We start from the raw sequence: 26,566 nt of genomic DNA, 5'->3' as shown, positions 1-26,566 counted from the left end.
AATATTTATGTTGTAATTAGAGGTTTTCCTTTTTTTCTCTGTGTTCGGTTAATTCATCGTTTGTCTTTTGGTACGGTGGTGCAATGCTGGAGTATGGAATTTTTCGTAGAGGAGTTAGAAAGATGTTTCAGTATGAAAAAATATCAATTTTAGAATCGCAACAACCGTTTTCTGTAACCTTTAAAAACAGATGAGTTTCAAAATTATAGTACAATATTTTACTGTCATTATATTTTTGAATTTGAAGCAATACGTTTACGCATTTTATATTTTTTAATATTTTATTTATTAAATGCTTTAAATTCAAGCGAAATTCAACTAATTTTTTGCTGTTTTTATTTGCTTTTTATTTCATTCAAAGGACACAAAGTAAGATTTTTATCGAGAATTTTCACCCTATTGGATGATTAATCCTATCACACAGAGTAAGAAGGGTTAAAGTTAGCCTTTTATATTTCATATCACCTTGGCATGAACTTTTGTGTCGTGATTTTACGATTCTTATGAATCTCGTTTCAGAGATTCACTCAAACACTTGTGTCGCTCACAAGAATAGATCAATGACTTACTTTGTTTTGTTTTACCTTGTGTTGGCAAAATAACTAACGTTGCCATAGAAATTTATAATATGGGTCGATTCACGATGACGTAGCTCCCTTTTGTGGTGACAGTTCGCACGTCCTGTTTACAAAATTTTACGAACGAGAAATGGGGTGCGGCGAAATTTTTCGTGTAGCTGAACGGTCAAGAAATTTAACTCATAACTCAGTTTAAGGATAGCAAAATACCAAGTCCCATTTTGTGAACTAAATTTAGCACATTTTTCGGTTTCTTCCCAAGCAACCAGAATTCCCTTAAAAAGGTTCCATAGAAGCTTAATCAGCTCTCATTTGTGTCTGAAGAGAATGCTAATCAGCTAAAAATTTAGGTTCTTAAAGCTACTTTGAAGTTCGATTAGGTGGCTGTAGAGAACGCTATTCAGCTTCTAAGAGAATGTCAAGAAACATCGACGCGCCGAAAAAAAAAATCCGGGGGGGGGGGAGGGTGGGTTAACAGTTATCTCTCCGGGAATGAACAGAAGTTGAAAATTCATAATAATTTCAAAAAGGAGGTATTAAAATGTTTCAACATGTTTTTAATCACCTTTTTCCAACACATTTCTTCTGGACCAATTCCCCTTTGCATTGAATATTCTGGGGCAGCGCTTCTACTTGAAACAAAAAATCCCATCGAATGTCCCAATGTGGAAAATTCGAATGTGCCGACTCGATTGTCTGGAAGTTTTTGTGTTTTTTTGATCGGAAGCTGTAAACAAATGCACATACTTGTACGACACCGCTATTCAAGGACAGAAGAATCGTAAACGTATACTGAAAGATAAGGCTGAACTATTCTAAATTTTCAACAATATCATATTTTTGAGGAATAAAAATAACGTCGGATAGTTTAACTTTTAAGTTAATATTGATTAACAAACAAAATGATTGATTTTTCGTTATTTGATACTAAAAACATTTAATTTCTTAACAACTAATTTCCTTTTTAAATTTTGTTTCAACCTAAAATTAAGATGAGAACTATTACTAAAATCGTGTGAATGAGAATAAAATGGGGACCCAGATGTTTGCTTAACTTCATCAGCGTGTAGAATTGGAAAATAAGGAATCAAAACAGGAATCGCGAAGTGTCAGAACCAGTGAGGCCATGCAGTGCGTGAATCGACCTATTCTATTTACCTTCAGTGTTGCCGATTACAACTATTATTTTATTTTATTAAATTTTATTTATTTTCTGCATATCCTTCATCTCATCTCTACGTTCCTTCTCACATATATTCTCAATTAAAACTTTTAGCTTATCGACTTTTGTTTTTTTTTTCTAAAACAAAATCTTATTTTCCAAATATCCTTTATCTGTATTCTACATTCTATTCGAAGCAAAAGCTGTTGATTGTTTTTCCAAATATCCTTCATCTTAACTCTACAATCCATTATTAGCAAAGGCTTTTCAAATAATATTTTCAATCATTTTCTGCATATGCATCGTTTTATATCTACATTCCTTCTCTCCTCTATTCTCAATAGAAATATTTGTGTACCGTGTCGTTTTTCTCTAGAACCCCATATTATTTTTCAAATACCCTTCATCTCAATTCTCCATTCCATTCTTAGTAAAGGCTTTCCATCCAAATCTTTTCATTTTATCCATTTTCTGTAAGTCCTTCATCCAAGCTAAAAAAAAATACTGTCGCTGCAATCCGAAAACATTCCTAGAAACGGTCTTTCCAATCAATGGTTTTCCTGTCGCTCTGTCATTATTTACTAAAGCTTAGTTCTTTTAGAAATGGGACACTTTCATTTGCTAATAGCTCGTTAACTAGTTATTGGATATTGAAAATTTTGACAACATTTTGTTGCCTGTAAAAAGAACTAATCGACCTATTTTTTTCAAAATTTAAAATTTACGCGTTTTTGAGATATGTACGATGCAAGAGAAAAAGAAAAAAATAATTTTGCACAGTTTCCTTGAAAATACGTTATTATCAAATTGATAGCTGACAAAACCGTTGATTATTCAAAGAATTACTGAGTTTTTGTGGTGGATGAGTATGCAAACACTGTCAATAATGTCCACAAAGTTCAAATCAAGCATTGGAGAGAAGCACATGATTGGCAACGACGGTTAAGGATCATCAAGGAAGTCAAGTCTCATACCAGCATTTTTAATTTTCAATAAACGAAAAACTAAGGGTAGATCGCTGAAATGTCCAAAACAATTTTCTCCGATAAGCTGAAAGTGTTGCCTAGTGATGACTCATTGAAATCCAACCTCAAACAACCATTTTTTGATAGTTCCAAAGCTCTTAAGCTGTAAAACCGGTACCGAAAAAAAAACGTTCAAAAATGTGGTCAAAAATAATAAAATTTGTTCATTTCGAAACAACTGTATCCATTAAAATGCTTCCAGTTTCCAGTTTCCAGAGAAGTATTGGACCAAAAAGTATCAGAAATTGAAGAAGGAGGGTGAAGCCACCTAAAATATAGATTTTACGAAGTATAAGTTGGAGAAACTGATCAATACCATGACTGAAAAAAGTGTGCGCCGGCCAAAGGGAGATACCAAGAATAAAGTCGAAATTTCTTTAACAAAAAACGGTAAATATTTTTTTTTCAATTTTTTTCGTGAAAGATCATAACATTACCTTCTTTTTCTTCATAGAAAGTATTTCGTTCAAACGAATGGTTTTTTAGATACAGGCATTCGTAACTGTCCCATTTCTAAAAGAACTAAGCTTTAGAGCCGGAACAATCCGAAAACATTCTAAGCAACAGCTTTCCCAATCTGTGCTTTTTCTGTCGCTCTGTCTTTGTTTATTAGAGCCGGAACAAGCCGAAAACTATTCTAGAAACCGATTTCCTAATCTATGATTTTCCTGTCGCTGTTTACCAGAGCCGGAAAATGTCAAAAACTTTTCTAGCAACAGCCTTCCCAACCCGTGCTATTCCTGTCATTCTGTCTTTGTTTACCAGAGCCGGAACAAACCGAAAACTTTTCTAGCAACAGCCTTCCAAATCTGTGCATTTCCTGTCGATCTTTTTCACCCAAATCAGAAACAAACCCACAGCAGCAGCAGCAGCATTAAAATTCTGCGCCTCCCTTGCGAATCCGTCAGAAACTTTTTTTATTTTTCGTAGCGGCAGCCTTAAAATTCTGCGCTCCTTGTGCCAATCCGTTTTTCTATCGGAAGCCAAACCAGAAACAAACAATTTTAGCCGCAGCCTTGAAAATCTGTGCTTCCTGTGCCGATCTGTCTTTTTACCAGAGGCCAAATCAGAAACCAACGAACATCAGCAATCAGCAGCAACCTTCAAAATCTGCGCTTCCCAAGCTAATCTGTTTTTTTTTCACCGGAGCCGAATCAGCAAAACTATTATTGTTCCACCGGAGGCCGAATCAGAAACAACTTTTTCGTAGCAGCAACCTCAAAAATCTACGCTCCCTGAGCCAATCGGTCTTTCAACCGGAGGCTAAGTCAGAAACAATTTTTTCGTAGCAGTAGCCTTAAAAATCTGCGCTTCTTGTGCCAACCCTTTTTTCTATAGGACGTCAAATCAGGAACAAACAATTTCAGCATCAGCCTTGAAAATCTGCGCTTCCTGTACCAATTTGTCTTTTTACTGAAGGCCAAATCAGAAACTTACGAACATCAGCAGCAACCTTGAAAATCTGCGCTTCCCGAGCTAATTTGTTTTTTTTTTCACCGTAGTTGAATCAGAAAAACTATTTTTGTAGCAGCAAATTCGGAAATCTGCGCTCATTGTACCAATCTGTCTTTGCATCGGAGGGTGAAACAGACAGAACTTTTTCGTAACAGGTGCGCTCCCTGAGCCAATCCGTCTTTCTACTGGAGGCTGATCCAAAAACAATTTTTTCGTAGCAGTAGCTTTAAAAATCTGCACTTCCTGTGCCAATCCGTCTTCCTATCGGAAGCCAATAAATTTTTTTTTCTAGAATTTAGAAATCCCAATTCATTTAACAAGAAATTGATATATTAAATCTTGATAGATACTTTAATCCGTAAGATTCCAAAATTATAAATTTTATTTTTTCGTAAACGTGACAAGAAGATTTGGTGGCTGTTCAAAAACAGTAACGTTGTTACAAAATCATTAAGAGGTTTAATAGATTGTTGTAAATTTTTGCAGCAATCGATTAGTTTTTTTTATACGATTGATTGGCGAACTTTCTTCCTTACGTTAATCGAGTCGTGGCATAGTTGCTCAATTTAAAAGTAGTAATTTCAGTTCCGTTTAAAGTTAGATTTGCGCCCCTAGTGGTGGGAGGTAGAACCACAATTTGGTAACCGATCGCCGCCCGATCATCCATCTCTCCGGGTTAACGGAATTTCTGACCAATTCCGAGAGATTAGGATCGGATAATACATTAATTGTATTAGTGGGATTTGATTTCGTATTTACAATTTCCGGGGGTCAATACCCTCATTTGCCATTAACCCTTCGTTACATAAAGTAACAAATATGCAACAATCAATGTATGGAAAAAGTGAAAAATCGTATTTTATTTTAATTTTTTTTCTTGATGTACTCATCATTTCAAACTGTAAAAAATGATTTTTGAGGAAAAATAAAAAATCATGAAATGAAGGGTTAATCATTCTTTTCTCGATTTGTGCGGCAATCAGTTGATACGTTTGCCGAGTTCAAAAGTTTGAGTGATTTGTGATCTGAACTATTGGATTAAATTGGTTAAAATTGGTTGGAAATCACAGAGTAAGCTCACCACTAAAACCCGCACAATTCTGTAAATTAATTGCGTGAATTTAGTTACAGTTTCGAGAAAAAAAAGATACCGTGACACTGATAGATCGTCACTTTTGTTCGGTTAAAGTGATCTGCCTCCAAGCTCCACGTGAGTAATCTAAAATCTGATGGTTTGAAAAGATTTCTGAAAAAACCTTCCTTTAGTGGCAGGAACCGAATTCGGTTGTCCCGATTGACGTCAGATTAGAGCAGGAGTGGTTCGAATACCGTAAGTTACAAAAAAAAAAGATTTTGGAACAAATTTTAATTCACAAAAAAAATCTTTAGTCCGATACCAGGATCGAACCCAAGTACTCCAGCAGGGTGGAGATACTTTTTTGACCATCCTAAAAGGTAATTAACTAGGACCTAGAAAACTGTAAAGATCACCATTCACGGACCCAGGTGGAAACGTCTGTCCACCTGAGATCACCGGTGGTCGTCATTTGCCCCCTGATCTCTCGGAGTCCGAATCCAGTGGTACGACACGCAGGCAAACTACATCATCGCTCGATTATCCCGGACACACATCGTCAGATTAACTGACAGCATCTGCCCAGTTAGCCGCCCGGAGGAAAAGTAGCCGCTCAAATAAGGTCAGATCCGATTTGATTGTCCTGTGCTGTTCTAAAAATAACTCCGTTCGAAAACGCGGAGTATTGATGATAGTTATTTTATCAAACTTGGCATAATTGTTAAAAATAGCATTTGGTGTGTCGATAAAGAAGAGTAGGTTCGATAGGTGGGATCCCAAGATAATTGTTCAGATTTGAGGCCTAGGCTGTAAAACGCATTAATACAATTTGTTAAATCTGAATTTTCAGCTGGTTGTCGTACTTTGAGAGAAAAGTTTCATTATTGCTTGTTTCGCGTTGTAGGTTTTGTATCCCTGTTTGGACAGATTTTCGGATTAACTCGGGTGTAAATGGGTCTCGGATAGCGATTGGTTCGGGTTGATTTTTTTGAAGGACTCGCCTTGAGGAGTCTAGCCGGGCACGAACGGAAATTGCTGCTTCACATACGAGCACGATTGTCACGTGTTCGTTTGGCGCTAAGTGAGGGCAGTTTATCAATCTTTTGATCAGCAAACTTCGAGAACCGTTACAAAACAACCAATTAACTGCAGTAGAAGCAGCAGTTGAAGGTGAAAATTCACAAACATGCAGACACGAACATTCGGTTCCGAAGAAAAATCTTTTCGAAATCAATACTAGGCTGATTTAATGGGCTACAGACAACTTAAACTACCTAACATTGAGTTTGCAGGTTGATCATAAATAAAAGTAATAACCAAAAATACGGCAATTCTTTGTAACATAGATAAATTGATAGAAAATATAAAGTTTATAGGTAAAATTACGAAAGCCTAAATAATGATAATGATTTCATCTGGAGACAGCATTTCGATTCGAGTTAAGATTAAAAAAGGTAATTAACACGTTCGTCGCCACGGCACCCATATTCGGGTGACGGATGTATTTCCTGGGGGGGCCCAGTCACATCAAAAAGCGTGTGACGCTCTCTTTCCTGGGTTTACCGCTCAGCTTCGCCACACGTTTCAAATATGGGAGTCCTCCCTCTTTGCTTTCTCTCTCTGAAAATTTCTTTGGGCCCGGCTAGTAAAACTACCAAAATGAGCATGACGACGAACGTGTTAAGCATAAAAAATGGGCTAACTTTTTAAGGCTAAGGGTTTCCAAGGGCTAACTTCTTTTTTTAAACCGTATTCAAAAGAAATCTGTCGAAGGGGATCAAAGTTATAGATGAAATTCTGGATTTTCATGTTCCTCCCGAGCAAAATGTCTCAAAATCCCATACAAACTTCAGGTTCGTTGAGCGACCCCTTCCCTCTTTTGGCATCTTTGGAATCTTGTACTGAGCCTAGGATCAATTTAAGCCTGCAGCGCATAACATTTCACAAGTTTGAAATTTCCCATACAAACTTGGGACAGTCTATTGGACACTCGTTTAAAAAATAGGACGGCTGGTAAGCCTATTATCATGTGACTTAAAATATGGAATTGATTATCCAAGCAACCAAATAATATTTAAAAATATGTGGTTTGATCCTTTTAAACACAACAATTCTAAATTTCTAGATTTAAACTTAAACCACCCTAACCACTCGAGTAAGTTTGTATATCTTGAAGTCTTTTGCCTAAATAAACACACAGTCCTCCTCGACAGAAATCGAGCCGTCGTTGTACATGAAGAAAGAAGGAAAAACGACAACACCAATCCAGTAGCACTCTCGTGTCTTTGCCAAACATAAAGTATAGGTAATGTATGTATTTATGTTCCTTCGCATTGCAGCTAATCCTCTGCGTGAACCTACGTCAGGAAGGAAGGCCACCACACTCTTGTTGAGCAACTGTGATTTCGATACAAACAATCATCAATTAGACGCTGTTTGGCATCTTCACTAATTGATTGTCCAGCTGATGATGCAATTGATGAGGGTAGATAAAGGAGTTCCAGGGAATAGAATTTTAAACATTTATTCGTCACTTAGAATGTGTATGGTCCTTGGTAGAGGTCTTCTGGTGAAGTGTTGATGAATGTCCGGTTCAGCATAACAAACACTTACGGGACGAACTGTCATATATTGATTCAAAGTGCTTGATCTGGAAGATGAGCTGCTTTCAATCGTATTGTTCATAAAGTGTTTAAGGGTGTACTTAGACGGTCAGAATCGCACGAAAAAACTATGAAACGGTTTTGGGTTCCATTTCGACCTAAAACAACAGTGCAAATTTTGGTGACCCTAAGATTAAAGTTCCAGGAGGTTTTAGCAACAAGATCAGATAGATTTTCATGTTTCAACCATTCCCCATCGATTCTACCATGTTACAAAATTTTGTTTAGTCGCGTTGTTGAGTTATGGACAAAATAAGATCTGTTCACTTTTATTTTCACGGAAAATGTGAACCAGGCTTAAAGATCAAATTACAGCTAGGAAGAAAGCTCCAATATCCAATCTAGTAAACCTTTTTATACCTTCAGTAATTTCGGAGAATTTCTAAATTCCATTTATAATCATTATTTCTAATTTTAGCTGCTTTGCCCATAATTTGAAAAAAAAAGTATAGGGGAGAATGAGGATACTTGATCCCTGGGGAACTTGATTCCTTAGCTTGAAACGTATCAATTTGTTAGGGCTAGATAAGCTACTTTACGAACGTTTTGATTGCCCGGCTGGGCGTTCACTATATTGGTCTCCAGGAGATGACGATTTTGGCGGGACTTTTCTCCCAAACTCTGCTGCACGGGTGGAGCTATGTCAACTAAATGAAGGTTATGTGAAATGAAACTATGAATTTCGTGAGAAAATTTAACTACTTTGGGAACATCATATATACAAAAAATAGCACACTAGAACTGGTTTAGATGGGGACCATACAATTTGATTTTATTTTTCATCGTATTGGGGTTTTTATGGAAAAGTGTCACTTTTTGCATGAGAGGGCAAGTTTACCACAACATCACTAATTAAGGATTAAAAAAAAAGTGGAATATGTACTTGCGCTTGGTAGATTTATTGATGTGTTTGCAAAACTCGATGCGGCCGTGATGCTCGTTGGTCGACTCGTTGGGGGACGGTTGACGGGCTGACGACGACAAGCTCGACGATGACGATCCAGAAATTGGGAGAGGACCAAACGACGGATTTTCCTTGGCAGTTGATTGTTTCAGGCGAATATTTCCAGGCAGTAGGGGAGAGTGGGGATACTTGATCCCCTTTTCTTATTTTCACCATATCTTTTTGGAAAAATATAGCAACTCGCGGTCCTTGACATTTTCTGACAGCTTGTAACTTCAAGTTTCTATGCTCCAAAAATTAGAATGATACTTGAACCCGTTGATGAACTAGAAGCATTTTCGTGGGAGTAAAAAAATTGCGATTTTTCTGAAGTTAATGGAGACTTGATCCCCTATTGAAGGAGACTTGATCTTTTATTCAGGAAGCCCTAATCCTTGTATAAAAATCTAACAAAACCCCAAGATAGAATGTTAATTGACTATTTTGGTCATGTTTGTTCTCATTTCACAATTTATAGCAGACATAAGAAGAAAATTCTATAACTTTGTCTCAACGCTAATAACATTGCATACTTAAAGGCGCTATTTTTTATAATTAAGAGAAAATTAATTATTGATGCTCTTTTCTTCAGACAATTGTTTGATAAATATTAGTTTTTGTATAAATATTAGTAATTTCGTTATCAGCAATCATAACGATCAATTCAAAAGGAGAATATGCCGTTTGGAAGGGGGATCAATTGTACCCAACTCTAGGGGATCAATTGTACCCATAATCAACATTTAAGAAAACTTTTTCTGAAAAGAAAACTGAGAGTTTTCCATAACTTTGAAAATATGGCATTATGAAGTTCATTTTACGCTCGAACGATTGATACATTGGAACAAATATTTTTTTCATAATTTCCCCATGTAAGGAACATTTTAAAGTGATGAAAAAAGATCTTCAAGTTACATTTTGTAAAATTTTTCAAACAGAGTTCAATTACTCAAACAATTATTTTGTTAACATTTTTTAAACTACAAGCATTGTTATTTTGCTCATTTTGGCACATTTTTCTAGAAAATTTGAACTTTGTAAGACATTCCAGTATCGAGATATAGCTAAGGAATCAAGTATCCCCAGGGATCAAGTATCCTCATTCTCCCCTAATGGTCTGTGTTGACGTAGACCAGAATAATGTCCACGTGGAATTTGGGTCTATGTTGACGGAGACCTTTATAATGTCCACGGGAACTTAAGGTCAATTTTCTACGGGGACCTTAATCATGTCCAGGGAGTGGTGCCAAGGTGAACACAGGAAACTCGCGCGTGGCTTACGAGACGGCAGGTCTGGCGATGACTTTGCCGTTCGCGGATTTTTGGGATGGACGGTGAAATAGTTTTTGGTTTTTTCCTAGTCACATCACTTCACGATTTGCCATCTTCATATAGTGGTTGAGAGGCTTAATCCAATTGCGCACTCGCGGTTCACCAGTGACTTACTTGTCACAAAAAAACGGGGTATGGCGCGGAAAACTATCGTTTTTCCTAAACTCACTCCCGGACTAATCGATCGATATTTTAGAAAAAAGAGGCCTGCTTCACTTTCGGAGGTCCTATATATACCTTTTTTTTTTTTTTTTAAATATGTCTTTATTTGTACCAATTCATCATTACATTGATATTACATTATTACATTAAATTAGGTGTTCAGTTCAATGATGAACTGTCCAGAGCCCTATAGTTTATTAATCACTATAATTTATTTATTTGCATTAATTTTGCTGAGTGCAATCAAGTATTTTTATGTAGGAGAACATCCTGTAATGTCAAAAAATATTTTAAACTTACTACTAAAAACTAAGACTATCCTATATAAAAACTAATTATAGAGAGAGCGAATCTCTGCGATGGAAGACTGCATCGATTTGCCTCTGAAGTTGGAGATGATTTTGTTGGCCATCTCTTCGATCGATTCAATGTCCGCAATCCGATGAAGATCTTCGGTGCTGTGCCAAGGTGGAAGCCGCAAAATCATTTTCAGAACCTTGTTCTGAATCCTCTGGATGGCCTTCTTCCTCGTCGCGCAGCAGCTAGACCAAATCGGAACTGCATACATTATCGCTGGTCGGAATACCTGTTTGTAGATTAACATCTTATTTCGCAGACACAACCTGGATTTCCTGTTGATGAGAGAATAAAGAGATTTAGTATATTTATTACACTTAGATTGAATATCTTCTATGTGATTTTTAAAAGTAAGATTCCGATCAAGTGTAAGTCCCAGGTACTTCACGTGATCAGACCATTCTAATGAAACCCCATTAAAAGTTATGGAATGATTTTCATTAGGTTTTAAAAAATTTGCTCTTGGCTTATGGGGAAATAAAATAAGTTGAGTTTTGGAAGCGTTAGGAGAAATTTTCCACATTTTCAAGTAATTCAAAAAGGAATTTAAATTTTGTTGCAATCTACTGCGTACCACCCGTAAATTTCGACCTTTGGCTGAAAGCAAAGTATCATCAGCAAATAATCTTCTACCTTTTCCTTCTGGTACATCAGGAAGATCAGAAGTAAAAATATTGTATAAGATTGGCCCAAGTATACTACCCTGAGGGACACCAGCTCTAATGGGTGTCCTTTCAGAGCATGAATTTTGATAGCTTACTTGTAAGGTTCGGCTAGTCAAATAATTTTGAATAATTTTGGTGAGATATACAGGAAAATCAAATCGAGCTAATTTAGCTACTAAACCTTTGTGCCAAACACTGTCAAAAGCTTTTTCAATATCAAGAAGAGCAACACCAGTTGAATATCCTTCAGATTTGCTAGCGTTAATCATATTAGTTACACTCAAAAGTTGATGTGTAGTAGAATGTCCATGACGAAAACCAAATTGTTCATCAGGGAAAATAGATTTCTGATTAATGTGAATCATCATTCTATTCAAAATAACTCTCTCAAATAGTTTACTTAAAGAAGGGAGCAAACTAATTGGTCGATAACTCGAAGGCTCTGAAGCATTTTTTCCAGGTTTTAAAATTGGAGTTACTTTGGCATTTTTCCATTTATTTGGAAAATAAGCCAAGTGAAAACATTTATTGAAGATTTTAACTAAAAAATTTAAAGTGCTTTCAGGCAACTTTTTAATAAGAATATAGAAAATCCCATCTTCCCCTGGGGCTTTCATATTTTTAAATTTTTTGCAAATCAATTTAAGTTCATCAATATTTGTCTGATGAGAACTTTCAAATACATTTTGTTTAGAAAGAATATCATCAAATTCAAGGGAAATTTGAGCATCAATTGGACTTACAACGTTTAAATTAAAATCATGAGCAGACTCAAATTGTTGGGCTAATTTTTGAGCTTTTTCTGCATTCGTTAAAAGAAGTTTATCTCCGTCTTTCAAAGTAGGAATTGGCTTCTGGGGCTTTTTCAGAATTTTAGTTAATTTCCAAAATGGCTTTGAGTAGGGTTTTATGTCCTCTACTGCTTTAGCAAAATTTTCATTACGAATGAAATTTAAACGACGTTTGATCTCTTTTTGAAGGTCGCAATAAATTAATTTCAAATAAGGATCCCTAGTACGTTGATATTGGCGTCGACGAATGTTTTTCAGTCGTATCAAAAACTGAAGATCATCATCAATTAAAGGTTGATTAAATTTATGTTTAACTTTGGGTATTGAAGCGGCTTTAGCATTGACTATTGAAGTTGTCAAATTTTCTACAGCCAAATCAATATCTTCTATTGAATTCAGTGGAACGTTTACATCTAAATTACGTTCAATAAAATTACTATATCGCTCCCAGTTAGCCTTTTGAAAGTTAAAAGTTGATTTTAAAGGGTTTTCAATGGGACTTTGGGTTAAAGAAAATGTTACTGGAAGGTGGTCTGAATCGAGGTCCGCATGAGTAACTAATTGACTACAATGCTCGCCTAAATCCGTTAGAACCAAATCAATTGTGGAGGGATTTCTAGTTGAAGAAAAACAAGTATGCCCATTAGGATATTCAACAGTATAATAACCTGCAGAGCAGTCGTTAAATAAAATATTCCCATTTGAATTTGATGAAATATTATTCCAAGATCGGTGTTTTGCATTAAAGTCACCAATAATAAAAAATTTAGATTTATTTCTGGTGAGTTTTTGTAAATCTCCCTTCAAAAAATTTTTCTGTTCACCGCTACATTGAAAAGGCAAATATGCGGCAACAATTATAATTTTCCCCATAGAAGTTTCTAATTCAATTCCAATTGTTTCTAAGACTTTTGTATTGAAAGAAGGAAGAAGTCTAAATTTGAGACGACTATTGATGACAATAGCTACACCCCCACCTTGTCGATCAAGTCGATCATTTCGTAAAATTCTAAAGAAAGCATTGCTTTTCAAGTTATTGTCTGGCTTTAAAAAAGTTTCAGTGATGGCAGCAATATGTATGTTTTGAGTTTTCAAAAATAAAAAGAATTCATCTTGGTTAGCCAGCAAAGATCTAGCGTTCCAATTCATAATATTTAAACATCTATTTGGATCCATGAGGGAATCGCAAAGTCATAATAATTTTGTTAGCATAATTAAAAGAAGTTTGGAAAGCTTCAAACATTGAATTTGCTTTCAACATAAGTTGCATCATTTCCATTAAATTTTGATGCAAAAATTTTAATTTTTCCTCAGTAATCTCACCCAAATCCACAAAATTGTTAGGATCAGAAAAGGAAGGAGAAGAAAAAGTATTTGAATTTCGGGGATTTTCCCAAGCCTTCGCATGAACGTTGAGACTTGGTTTTTTCCCATTTTTATTAGTTGAACCTGAAGAGGGAAACCCATTTTCAACCACCTCTGAGAACGATAAACAACGAGTCTGTGGCGCAGAATCAGCCCAGGTAACATTAAAATCACTTCGGGTATTACCCAGCCGTGATTCCAATGTAGGCCGAGGCTGACCGCGAACAGGCAGGTTGTTTGCCGGCCCGACGTGTGAAGACGAAAAAGAGGAAGGAGGAGAAGAAACTTTTCTGGACACTTTGGGATTTTTCCTAGAAGCAATAATTTTTGCCCTGATGGGACAGTCTAGCGAATTCGAGGAATGATTACCTGCGCAATTTGCACACTTAAAAAATTCTGTTTTTGGCTTATCACCACCAAAAAGGCATTTAGATTTTTCATGATCGAATGAGCCGCAAAACATGCATCTGGCATTCATTCTACAATTTTTAGTGCCATGACAAAAAGCTTGACAACGACGACATTGCGTAATATTTTGAAGAAAATTGGTAGAAGATTTACGAAAAGGTTCGAATTTGACTCGACAATGAAACATAAGACGAGCCTTTTCAAGAATTTGCAAATTATTAACCTGATCCTTTTTAAAATGGATCAAATAAAGTTCAGGAGCAAAACCAACACTACTGGTATTATTCGTGTTGGTTCTTTTCCTCATTTGAATTACTTGAATTGGAGAAAAACCTAACAAAGAATTTAATTCAGCTGTGATCTCATCCGGTGTCTGATCGCCAGTGAGACCACGAAGTACAACTTTAAATGGACGATCACTTCTAGTGTCGTACGTAAAAAATTGGTGTTTTTTATTATTCAAATAATTTAAAACCTTTTGAAAATCATTAAAAGATTCCGCCAATATACGAGCAGTTCCCCTTCGACCGATCTGAAAAGAAATCTTCACATCCTTGACGGAAGTGACGATTTCTTTTCGAAAGGCATTGAAGTCAGGAATCGTGACCGTTATTGGTGGAATCTTTTCGTTTTTAAGAGTATAAGAAGAAGAAGGTTTCTTAGTACTCTTATCAGAATTAAATATGAATATTTCCTCATCACCGATGTTATGAAGGACATCGAATGAATTGGAAATTTCAACTTTTTTGGGCGATGGACCTGAATTAGGTTCGGCAATCCGTTTTCTACCAGCCCTTGAGCCGGCCGATGACTTCCCCATGCTGGAAAGAAAAGAGAAAATATGAATAAAAGAAAATGAAAATAATTTTAGCACTGAAAAGTGCTGATTGAAAAACAGGTAAGCAAAAAATAAATAATGTAAAAATGTTCCTGCAGGTACACAGCAACGATACGATGCTCCGGCGTACGTGTTGACGGCTCAACGGTACAGATGGAAGTGATATATATACCTTTGATTCTCGTCCTTTCCTTTTCATTTCCGCCCATCAAATCCTGTCCCCATCGTTGACGTCTTCATTGATTGACAGGAACAGTACAATTTATTTTTATGGTTGGTGTCTGTTTTTTTTTTCAAATTCGATGTTTTTTCAAAATCTACATTATAGCATGTTCAAATTCAAATTTTTAATGCGATGTTCCCATTTTTTTTATGAATTATTAATAGTAATATATTTTAATAGTCCTAACAAAATTGTTTTTACATACATAACGAATAGAATAAATAACTACCTAATTATAAAAAAAAACTAAACAACAAAAAACAAGTAATACGGAAAATTTAATAAATAACAAAAAATTAATTTATCAAATGGCGACACCAACCTAAGGCTACTAAACACAAATTATGACATATTTGTATTTAGGAAATTACGGACAATTACAAAAAAAATATAACAATTTTTTTTTAAAGACATCAAAACCAGTTTACCCGAACAGCAGAATTTTAATTGTAACTAGCAGAAGGCTGGTTACAAGCTATATCTCCAAACTGGAATGTCGTACAAAGATCAAATGTTCTAGAAAAATGTGCCAAATGGAATGGTTAAAGCAATGGTTGAAGCTCAAAAAATTTTAACAAAATAAGTTTTTGGGTTATTGAACTTTGTTTGAAAAAATTCACAAAATGTGACTTGAAGATCTTTTTTCATCATTTTAAAATGTTCCTAACATGGAAAAATTATAACAAAAATATTTATTCCAATACATCAATCTTTCGAGTGTAAAATGAACTTCAAAATAAAATATTTTCAAAGCGATGGAAAACTCCCAGCTTTTTTCAGAAAAAAATTTCTAAAATGTTGATTTTGGGTACAATTGATCCCTAATATTTGGGTACAAATGATCCCGGTATATTCTTCTTCTCAGTGGATCGTGGTCATTGCTGATTACGAGATTAATAATATTTATCCAATAGCTTATATTCATCCATCAATTATCTGAAGAAAAGGGCTAAAATAAATGATTTTCTCTTGTTTATAAAAAATTACGCCCGTAAGTATGCAATGTCATAAGAGTTGAGAATAAGCTATAGAATTATTTTTCTGACAATTATAGATTGTTAAATGAGAACAAACATGCCCAAAATAGTCATTTAACATTCTATCTTGAGGTTTCGATTGATTTTTTCAATGGATTAGGGCTTCCTGGATAAAGGATCAAGTATCCCTTAACTTCAAAAATATCGCAATTTTGTTACTCCCACGAAAATGCTTCTAATTCATCTACGGGTTCAAATATCGTTCTAATTTTAGGAACATAGAAACTTGAAGTTACACGCTGTGAGAAAATGTAAAAGAGTGCGAGTTGGTAATTTTTTCCAAAAAGATATGGTGAAAATAAGAAAAGGGGATCAAGTATCCCCACTCTCCCCTACCCATAAAACTTGTTTATGCCTTATAATCAAAGCGTATTCCATTCAAACTTTGCTGATAAGAAATTAGGACCATATAGAAGCATCACTTAATTAATACCCAACGTTTTTTTTCTTTTCAGCATGTCTACAAAATGCAAACAAGGGCCAGTACAACCCACTCGAACAGGTGGAACAACTTAGTATTAATTGTGATAAAGATAGTCTCCACAGTAGTAGCACTTTAGGTCATAACAACAACAACAACAACTCATTGAGTAGCAATAAGAATCTCACCGAGACGGATTGCAACTCGCCTGAAAAGTCGAATTCTTGCCCGGGCAGCAGTATTAGTGATGACAGTGCTGGAAAGACTAGTCCAAGGGGAAATTCGGAACCAGGCGCCACCAAATCGTCCGGCGGGGTGACGACCCTGACCAATGTCAGTAAGAAACCGAACCAGTCCAACGTCAGCCAGTCAGTTGTTGGATCGACCGATAGCAGCGACACCAAACCATATCATCCCACGCTATCGGCCGTAATGGTGATGCTCGAAGGCAAACATTTGTGGGACAAATTCCACGAGCAGGGTACCGAGATGATTGTCACCAAAGCCGGCCGGCGGATGTTTCCGACCTTCCAGGTGAAGGTCGTCGGACTGGAGCTGACCGCCGAGTATCTGATGATAATGGACTTTGTACCGCTGGATGATAAGCGCTATCGCTATGCGTTTCATACGTAAGTTTTTTTTTATGGGAATTATCATAGAGATTTAATCGTTATCAAACAGCACAGCAAATTCTATAAATACAGTTGAATCCCGCTAATCCGAGCTCCGGTTATCCGTGCCACCATTTCCATACAAAATTCATGTAAAGGGAGATCTGTTTTATCACTAGGATATATTTTTATACTATTTAATCGAAAATTTCGGCGACTTTAAAATTCAAATGGCGAAAAACGTCGATTAAATAGCTCAAAAGAATCCATAAATTTATCGTACTATGCCCCTTATGCAATACCAAAGCGGAAGAATGTGGTTGGTCAATGTATTTCGAGTAATTCGAAGTTTCACTTATCCGAGGTGGTCCTTTCCCCGACTAACTCTGATTAAGGGGGTTTCACTGTTCCAACAAATTCTCGTGAAGGATAATTGTTGTTTATTGTCAATCGAAACAAATTTTACGACTTTTGCGAAAATTTGATTTGACAGAAAGTAGGCGATGGCTTTTGCTAATCGCGTTTTTATTTCCGTCTGCGAGGATATAAGAAAGAATTTTGATTTCAGTACGTAAACAGTCGGGAATTAACTAGAAGTGGAGTGAGAGCTGGAAGGAAGTGCAGAAGTTTCCGCCGGAAGTCCCCAAAATTTCAAGGGAAATAAGTCTTATTTCATGAAAAAAAGTTGCAAACAGGTGGCTGCAGGAACGGAGTGTTTACACATTGAATTTTATTCTCGTGTAGAGGTTTGGGGCTGTTAGGCGAAGCGCTTGTTGTTAGGAGTGTGTTAAAGTTTAGAAATAGTTCTTTTTCCCTCGAAGATGACATATGTAGGTACATAAATTAATTGTGGAAGGCCTCAAACGAATAGGAAGAATTCGGTTCTGATGTATTTTATTTGACCTCGGTCTACACAAATGTATTATTTTCTGCGCTCTGCTTGCGGCGACCGATTTTTTTTCCTGTACTTATCCGAATGTTAATAAAATTAAATGAATCTCTGATTCATTTACATTGAAACGTGATGCGTACTCCCGGTCTCCTGGATGTGTGGTCCACCAAAAGTGATCAAGAAAAAAACATCGGTGAAATCATTCCTAGTATTAAAATGCAAGAAACATTATATCCATCCACCATCATATAATACAAGTCGATCTCTTACTAGAAAGCCTAAGGTGATAATTATGATGTAAATGTTTTTAATAGGCAAACGTTCCTTGATATTTAGACAATCGAATCTCATTTAAAAATGCACTTAGACTTACTTTAAAAATGACTTCCAGGATTTTGAGGTTTTTAACTACGATGTGGCGTACAAAAACATGGGTAAAACCTCTTTAGGGGCATCCATAAATTACGTAACGCTCCAAGGGGGGGGTGGGGGAGTAACTCATAGTCATAGGGGAGTACCCAGTGAACATTTTGGTCTGTATATTTCAGTTGTTTCTGAGATATACACACTTTTGTACAATCTGGAAAAGTTGTATAGAATATTCTATATGAGCCTGTACGTACCAAAGTGGAGGCAATATACGGACCAAATTGCTCACCTTGAAAATATAAAACTTTGTATTGCGTTTTCAACAATTTGATAGCAACTTTGCTTCGTACCAAATCTTAGGATTGTAAAACTTACAACTTTCTATTGCCTGTCTTACAATTTGATTACAATTCCCATTTGCAGGTAGCCTGAGGTTTGTACAACTTTCTTCACCAAGCAATTATATTTTTTCCTTATTACGATTTTATTGTGAATCGCCGTGAACATAAATACAATAGAATTTAATGTTTACTGCAAAAAAAAATTGAACCATATACAACTTTATCTATACCTTCCCTCAGTCTCGAACTCACAACGTTCCGATCACTGTCCTTCGATACTTTCTCGGCGCCATTTCATGTTGATACATACAAGCAAATTTGTTCATGTACAGTTGAGAATGCCGTTCAAAATTCAGTTGATCGTATAAAATACCACTGACTGCATCATTTCGGACTCCAAATCTATTTATAGATGCCGTTTTTTGATATACAACTTTAACTTATCTCATAGACGATTCTATTACAATCAATAATTGTATTCAATGCTGTGCGATCTTAGCTAGCTATTTACTGTACTGTTAAACAATTCGACAATCTGCAGATTGTTTAAATTCTATTATACGATGTTCTTACAATTACTGTACACACTAAGATTGCAATTTCCCCCCTCAGGATAATGACTATCCGAATCACAGGGAAATTGCTTGATTTAAACGAAGTTCGAACGAAACCCCTCTCGAATCTCGGGGCGCTTCATTTCTTCTGAAATTCGCGATGAAATTCCTACGAACGTACAGGTGATCGCACAATCGTCCTGTATCACGGGAGAACCTCAGCTGTCAACCGTTTTTTGTCTCGCTTTTTATAAATAGTTTTTCTTTTTCGCCTTTGGCGGAAAGAAACGTAAAGTTTCCATTTGTGACGACAAAGCCCAAAGAAAACATCAAGGAAATCAGCGGCGAAATGTTGCTCTTACGGCCATTTAGGACACTTCCTCCAGACGAGCCATCCATCAGCCAAGGAAAAACAGTGAAAAAAGTGAGCCGTAAATTGTGTTGTCTTAAAAAAAAAGAAGTAATTCACTTGATACCACTATCGAAAATTCTTATTTGTTATCTATTTCATAGATGCGGCCAGGATTCAGCGGAAACATCGGTGATGCTGGTAGCCAGGCGGGAGGAACCTCTACGCCAAGGGATCTACCGGCCGTTGAAATTGGCCGTCGCGAAATACTTTGTTGCACACCAAGTTTCAGGTATTTGTTGTCAGAATAAATAGTTACATGAAGAATTACATTCCATTGTTTTTTTTTCAGGCAATATACCGGAAGAATACAAACAGAATGCAGCAGCCATTTGATATTATTAAAAAAAATTCATCAATAAAAGTTCATTCAATTTTAACATGGGTTTTTTGTGCGAAATATATCCGTATTTTGCATGTAAATTTTGAAAGAAAACAGTCTCGAGGCTACAGGATAATTCCGAAACCTTCCTGCAAACCACAGGAGAACATCGTTTCGACCCTACAGATAATTTTGACAGTTGTTTTCCTGTAGTGATTTTCTGTCCCGAGATTTGTCCTGTAATTTCAGCTGTTGAAAATACAGGACGAAATCGTTCCGACCACAGGAGAAAAGATTAAGTGTGTACGACCTTTCATGGAAATAATATGTCATCATAGATCGCAAGCATGAAAGATTGCCTAATTGTACAGTGGGATTGAATATTAATCTTTACACAATTCTACTGCGATCCAAAACAACTTTATTGATCTTTCTATACGATTAACAAAATTTTATCGTATATAATGAACTATACAAACCATAAACGATAAAATTTAACTCGGTTAAGCTACAACATAATGTTTATACAATTCCAATCTAAACTGGATGCTTATACAATCTTTAATGAACACTACTTTACGATTTCTGTCTATCTGGAATCGTTTATCACTAAACTGGATTTTTTGAAGCGTCGCCTGTGTTTCTGGAAACGCCGACTGTATGTGCCACTTTTTTAATTTTTTTCTTAATTAAAACTGCCTTCATTTTTGCAACAAAATTCGTCAAGGATTTCCAATTTTTGCAATTGTTGACATAAGATGATTACCATATTACTAAGCATATATGCATTATTAACAATTACACTAGTTTACAAAATTTTAAAAAAATCGTGAACTCGATTAACTGACCAACATTTTTAATGTAAAATCGGGTGCTGAATCCGAAAATGAAATTCAAAAAAATCTCAGTAGAACCATTTTTGAGCTATGCTCCAAATATGTAATTTCGAAAAAATTAAAAAAGTTCTTGTACTTAGATTAAAGTATCTCGGACGGCATAGCAGTAATTTGAAATCGCTCTTTGAAGGTGAATAAGTTTTCTATCGATCATCTGAACACTGGTTTTGCGTTTGACCAACAGTATTGCTGATATTAGTGACTTTATGAGAAAAAAAATTATAAAAAACGCATTTTTTTAGAGAAAATTTTGTTTCAACGAAAGTTTTAGACTCGATGGTAGCATTAAAAAAATCTGATTTTCTTTTGCGCTTAAATTTCAATTCAAAAAAAAGATTTCAAGTGGTTATTTTTCAAAATCGGTTGAAAGCTGAAGAAGTTATGGCTACTTTACCATAACTGAAATTTTTGGAGTTTTTAATAATTTTACGAACCGCAGTACACTTATCATAGTATAAGAAGAATGAAACATGATAAATCTCACTAGCTCCAAGTCAAAATTATTTATTAGCTTAGCAGAAGGTCACATGCCAAGTTTCAGGAAGATCTGACCATAGGGAGGGGTTGCTTAAGTCTCAAACGTGAATAAAATTTTGAGGTATTTTGCCCGGAAGGAACGAAAAATACTGGTTTTTTATCAATAACATGTTTCATCACTAGCTGATTGTTTTTTATGGTTGATTTTCTTAAAGCCTAATTTGAGACAAATATTTCACCCGAAGACTGTAACTCGATTGGATTTGAAACAGAAAAGTTATTGCGGTTCAAAGGCCGCAAATTTTGTCCAACACGCAATGAGTACTTTTTACGCATTGCGTTTTATACGACAGTTTTCGACCATAATACAATCTTTGAACCGCAATAACTTTTCTGTTTCTGTAGATTGCAAGCATGAAAGATTGTTTAATTGTACAGTGGGATTAAATATTGAGCTCTACACAATTCTACTGCGATTCAAAACCACTATATTTGTTTATTTGTTTATTTGTTTATTTGTATAAAAAATCAACGGATCATATGTTAATCCAAATGATAACTTAATCCTAAATAACTTATCAAAATTAAAATCCACTCGACACAGTTCTGGACACGTCTAATATTTTCCTTCGGAACACATTTCTCGAAACGTCAAAGTCGAAATGCGCAGAAAAACGATTAAAAGTTTTTAAGATTCCGACAAAAGCGCTGTTGGCCCCATAGTTGTTCAGACGAATGGGGACGTAGAGCTGCAAATGCTGGTTTCTTAATCCTCGGGGTCGTACACTGAGAGGGACAGCTTCCAGCAGCGTGGGTGAGTCTATTCTCGATGTCAGCAGGTCAGCCACAACCAGAGCTCGAGTAGCGTTCCTACGAACTTGAAGCGTGTCCAAGTCTATAAGGCGGCAACGATTTTCGTAGCTTGGCAGACGAAACGGATCGTACCAAATCAAGTGACGTAGGGCAAACCGCAGGAAGCGCCGCTGGATAGCCTCGATTCGTTCAGCTCCGTTCTGATAGACGGGGCACCAAACAGCAGATGCGTACTCGAGAATGGAACGAACTATGCAGCAATAAAGACTTTTAAGGCAGTACACGTCTTTGAAGTCTTTGGCCATGCGAAACAGTAATCCAAGGTTTCTAGAAGCTTTGTCAACAACATAGTTAGTGTGAGTCTTGAACTCCAGCCGTTGATCGAGGATGACTCCTAGATCGTTGATGTGTTCTACTCGGGTGATGGTTTCGCTTCCAAGGATGTACTCCGCACGAAGAGTGTGCCGCTTACGGGAAAATGATATAACCGAGCATTTGCTGCGGTTCAACGGCAGGCAGTTAATGTCGCACCAGTGAGCAAATACGGAAAATTGCTGCTGTAAAAAGTCGATATCGTCTTGGTTGTTTATGGCGTGAAAAAGTTTCAGGTCATCAGCATAAGCAAGTTTTGTGCCTTCAAGGAGCGAGAGTGCGTCATTGAAGTAGATTACGAAAATTATCGGTCCTAAATGGCTTCCTTGGGGTACTCCTGAGGGGGCAGGGAATTGCCTGGAAAAGGATTCACCAGTTCGAACGGATAATTTCCGTCCCGTTAGATAACTCCGGAACCAATCCAGTAGAGATCCACAGAATCCTAAGCGTCCGAGCTTTGCGATAGCAATATCATGGTTCACCTTGTCGAACGCACCTGAGATATCAGTGTAAATGGCGTCAGTTTGAGTCTTCCTGGCAAAGCAGTCTTGAACGAAAGATGTGAAGCTCAGTAAGTTGGTAGTTGTGGATCGTTTAGGCATGAATCCATACTGGTCGTTGGAAATGTAAGGTTTGCAAAACGAGAAAACAGGATCCATAACGACCAGTTCAAAGAGTTTGGATATAGCGCATAGAGCTGATATCCCACGGTAGTTGCTAACATCTCTCTTGTCCCCTTTTTTATGGACAGGAAACATATGAGCTTCCTTCCACAGTGAGGGAAAAATTGCGTTATCCAGCGATGATTGAAAAATATATTTGATGGGAGTCAGCAAAAGTGGCATAAAACGCTTCAAAAAAGTCCGTCCGGGCCCGTTGAGGTAGAATTTTTCAACTTTGCTGTTGCTTTCAAGATGGCTGCATCTTCAATTAGGAATCCATTCAAAGATGAACCCGGAGGTAAAATATTCCGGACAGCCCTGGCCAGTTGCTCTGAAGAAATGCCCTCGGTGGTAAAAACGCTTGAGAATTTCCCGGCGAAGAGCTCACAAATTTCGGGGTCGGAAGCGGCTGTGTTGTTGTCCAGAAACATGTGGGACGGAAGCTCTGTTTCTTTCCGCTGATTTTTTACGTGCTTCCAAAATTTTTTCGGACTGGTCTTGAAGTTTCGCTGGAGCCGATTAAGATAATTCTGGTAGCAGCGCTTACTGGTCTTTTTATAAGTCGAGTTCAGTTTGCGGTATTCATTCTGAGCGTAGAGCGACTTTTGCTTGTTATAGTTACGAAGGGTACGTTTTTTAGCTGTCTTCAGTTCCCGCAGTTCTTTAGTGACCCACGGAGTCCGTAGATTAGCACCTACGCTACGTTTCGGCACATGGCGATCGATGGTGTAATTAACGATATTCGTAAATTTCTCTGCAGCTGCGTTGGGATCAGAAAGATCGAGCTCGACTTCCCATTCTATGGATTCCAGAACGCGCAATATTGATATTGATTTTTATATACGATTAACAAAATGTTATCGTATATAATGAACTGTACAAACCATAAACGATAAAATATAAGTTGGTTTAGCTACAACATGATGTTTATACAATTCCAATTTAAACTGGATGCTTATACAATCTACAATGAACATTACTTTACGATTTCTGGTTATCTGGGTATGTTACGTAATGATTGTTTCCTTAAAAATTTCAGTTTAATCTCAGCTATTTTTATGTCACGCTGTTTTTGCAGAATTATATGCAAAGAAATACCAGCTTAAAAATTGTATATAAGCTTCAACATTATTGAAACTGGTTTGTAACCTTTCCTCTTTAAAGATTTTGAGATAGACTCCTCAAAATGTGAATTAAATATTCTTGAAATAAATGGTGGAAAACCGAATACTAGGTACATTTACCCCCAAGAACTCAATTCAAGCTTAAGACGGATATTTTACTATTTTTCTCAATTGATTTAAACAATGCAATTTTTTATTATTCCAACGAATATTACTAAGTGGCGTATATTTTGCATAACAAGTTATGCTTCTTGAAAATAATAAAATAAACAAGATAGATAATCAGTTAACAACACGGTATAAATAAAGAAGGTAGCCTACTAACACGAGTAAACAACTCGTTTAAATGTAAACAAGTGACATCATTACTATCTTCGAATAGCGAGCCAGGCAAAAAGTTTTGCGCGCGTAAGATAATGCTGCATACACCGAGGATCACTAGATGGATAGTAATGACGACATTATCGGGAAGATATCACCTTATTATTTTGTAAACCGTGAGTTAACAAGCACATAGCAACTCGTAATAAGACAATCAATTTATTTTATCATCAATGAGTACTAAGAAGCTATTTGAATTATATTAATTCTGTTATGAAAAACGTTTAAAAATTTTATGTCAAAAATAAAAAAAAACATGGGAAGATGAGGGGGGGGGGGGTTTGAGAATTATCAGCGTTACGTATTTTTCATAAGGGGGTGCGTCAAAGCATTACGAATTGTGACATATGGGGGGAGGGTGTCAAAAAGTGCATTTTTGTGTTACGTAATTTATGGATGCCACCTTTTGGAAAAATTTTCTTGTTTTATTCAAGGTTATTAGATCCCAAGGTTCTCTGACTTTGTCAGTAAGTAGGCGAGGAGAGCGCGATGAGATTCAGTGAGTTTGTTAGTAAACATTGGTAAATTTGCTTGAGCTGAGGGCTTTTTTGGTAAACAAACTCCACGAACTCCGCCGTAGCAAAATCAAAATGGCTGAATCGGGGATTTCACATATCGTTACACCTCCTATATATGCACACCTTGGTTTTATTTTTCAATTCCTCCTAAATTTTCACGACCAAATTAATGCGGATCTAAGACCAGTTAAGGGGAATGCAGTTTCCTGACATAAATGTGCATATTCGGCAGGGCCATTTTCACTGTTTGTCCCGTTGCACCATCCTCCTAGCCAAGGGTCTGCAGCAATATTACTTTTCCCTCGATCTTCCTCATCAGAATTCTTTGGAGCTTTTTGTCGCTCAGGGTCGTCAGCCGTCCGAAACCGGCCTTTCTTTCGATGCTCTGATTGTTATCCTAGAGTGTCAAAACAATGCAGATGTCAAAGCTGACGTATCCGGCATCCACCAAAACCAAACAGAGTAGCTTCACTGTTTTCGCATTCACAGTAAGAAGTTGAATGATAGAGGAAGAGGAGTCTTATTTAGACTGTTGATTCTTGGGACGCTATGATAGATGCTGAATAAGAAATTTTGTCAGTGCGTTAAAAAGTAAACCCAGGAAAAATCGTAAAATTTCAAACATTTTTTTAATGCATATGTTATACTCTAAATCCAGGTACAAGCTGAACGTATAAAAGCTGAATGTATAAAATAGACAACAAGTTTGGGAAACAGCTTCCTTTGAAAACGCGTCAACATTCTTTGTATAGAATTTTTAGAATCCAAAGATGCCAAAAAAATGTATCAAATTACGTCAAATTGTGCAATACACTTGTTGTAAAAATTCTTTACTTCTTACTTACTTTAGATTCCTACTAAAGAACACTTTATCACATTTTTTGTGATCAATATTTTTGAAAAATCCAAAAAATATATGTATATTAATATGTGCGAGTGCATCATATGTACAGGGTGTCATAGATCGTTCTATTTTTGAAGCATTATAGACTTAAAATTACATGCTGTCAAAAAATGTAAAAGAAGGCGAGTTGCGTTTTTTTAAGATACTAGTTGACCCGGTAAACTTCGTTTTACCCGTTACTTAATTAATCGTTGGAAAATGTTTACAGTTCTTTAACTTCTTCGTGCTTGTGAATCAGTTTTCATGAAAATTGTCTTCAAGTTGTTCGAGTTTTGTCCCGTTTCTAGTTGATTTTGTATAGGACCCCCCTTCCATATGAAGTGAGATTCTTGAAACTATTATACAAACCATCTCTGACCTGAAAAACCCTCGGATACCAAATTTTACTTCATTCCGACAGACCGTTTATTTGTGATGGTGT

At 36.4% G+C, this 26,566-nt stretch overlaps 1 protein-coding gene across 1 annotated transcript in view; it reads left to right on the top strand.

The window, feature by feature from the left end:
* LOC129758461 (T-box transcription factor TBX1-A-like) overlaps nt 1-26,566 on the top strand; it is a 95,032-nt gene that overhangs the window by 19,276 nt on the left and 49,190 nt on the right. Inside the window, exon 2 of the mRNA XM_055755962.1 lies at nt 16,535-17,129. Coding sequence (XP_055611937.1) covers nt 16,535-17,129 — 595 coding nt within the window. The remainder of the gene's footprint in view (nt 1-16,534; nt 17,130-26,566) is intronic.

This window comes from Uranotaenia lowii, chromosome 3 (genome assembly GCF_029784155.1).
Source record: "Uranotaenia lowii strain MFRU-FL chromosome 3, ASM2978415v1, whole genome shotgun sequence".
Lineage (NCBI taxonomy): Eukaryota > Metazoa > Arthropoda > Insecta > Diptera > Culicidae > Uranotaenia > Uranotaenia lowii.
Note: the sequence above shows the minus strand (reverse complement) of the source record. Positions and strands in the feature narration are given on the sequence as shown.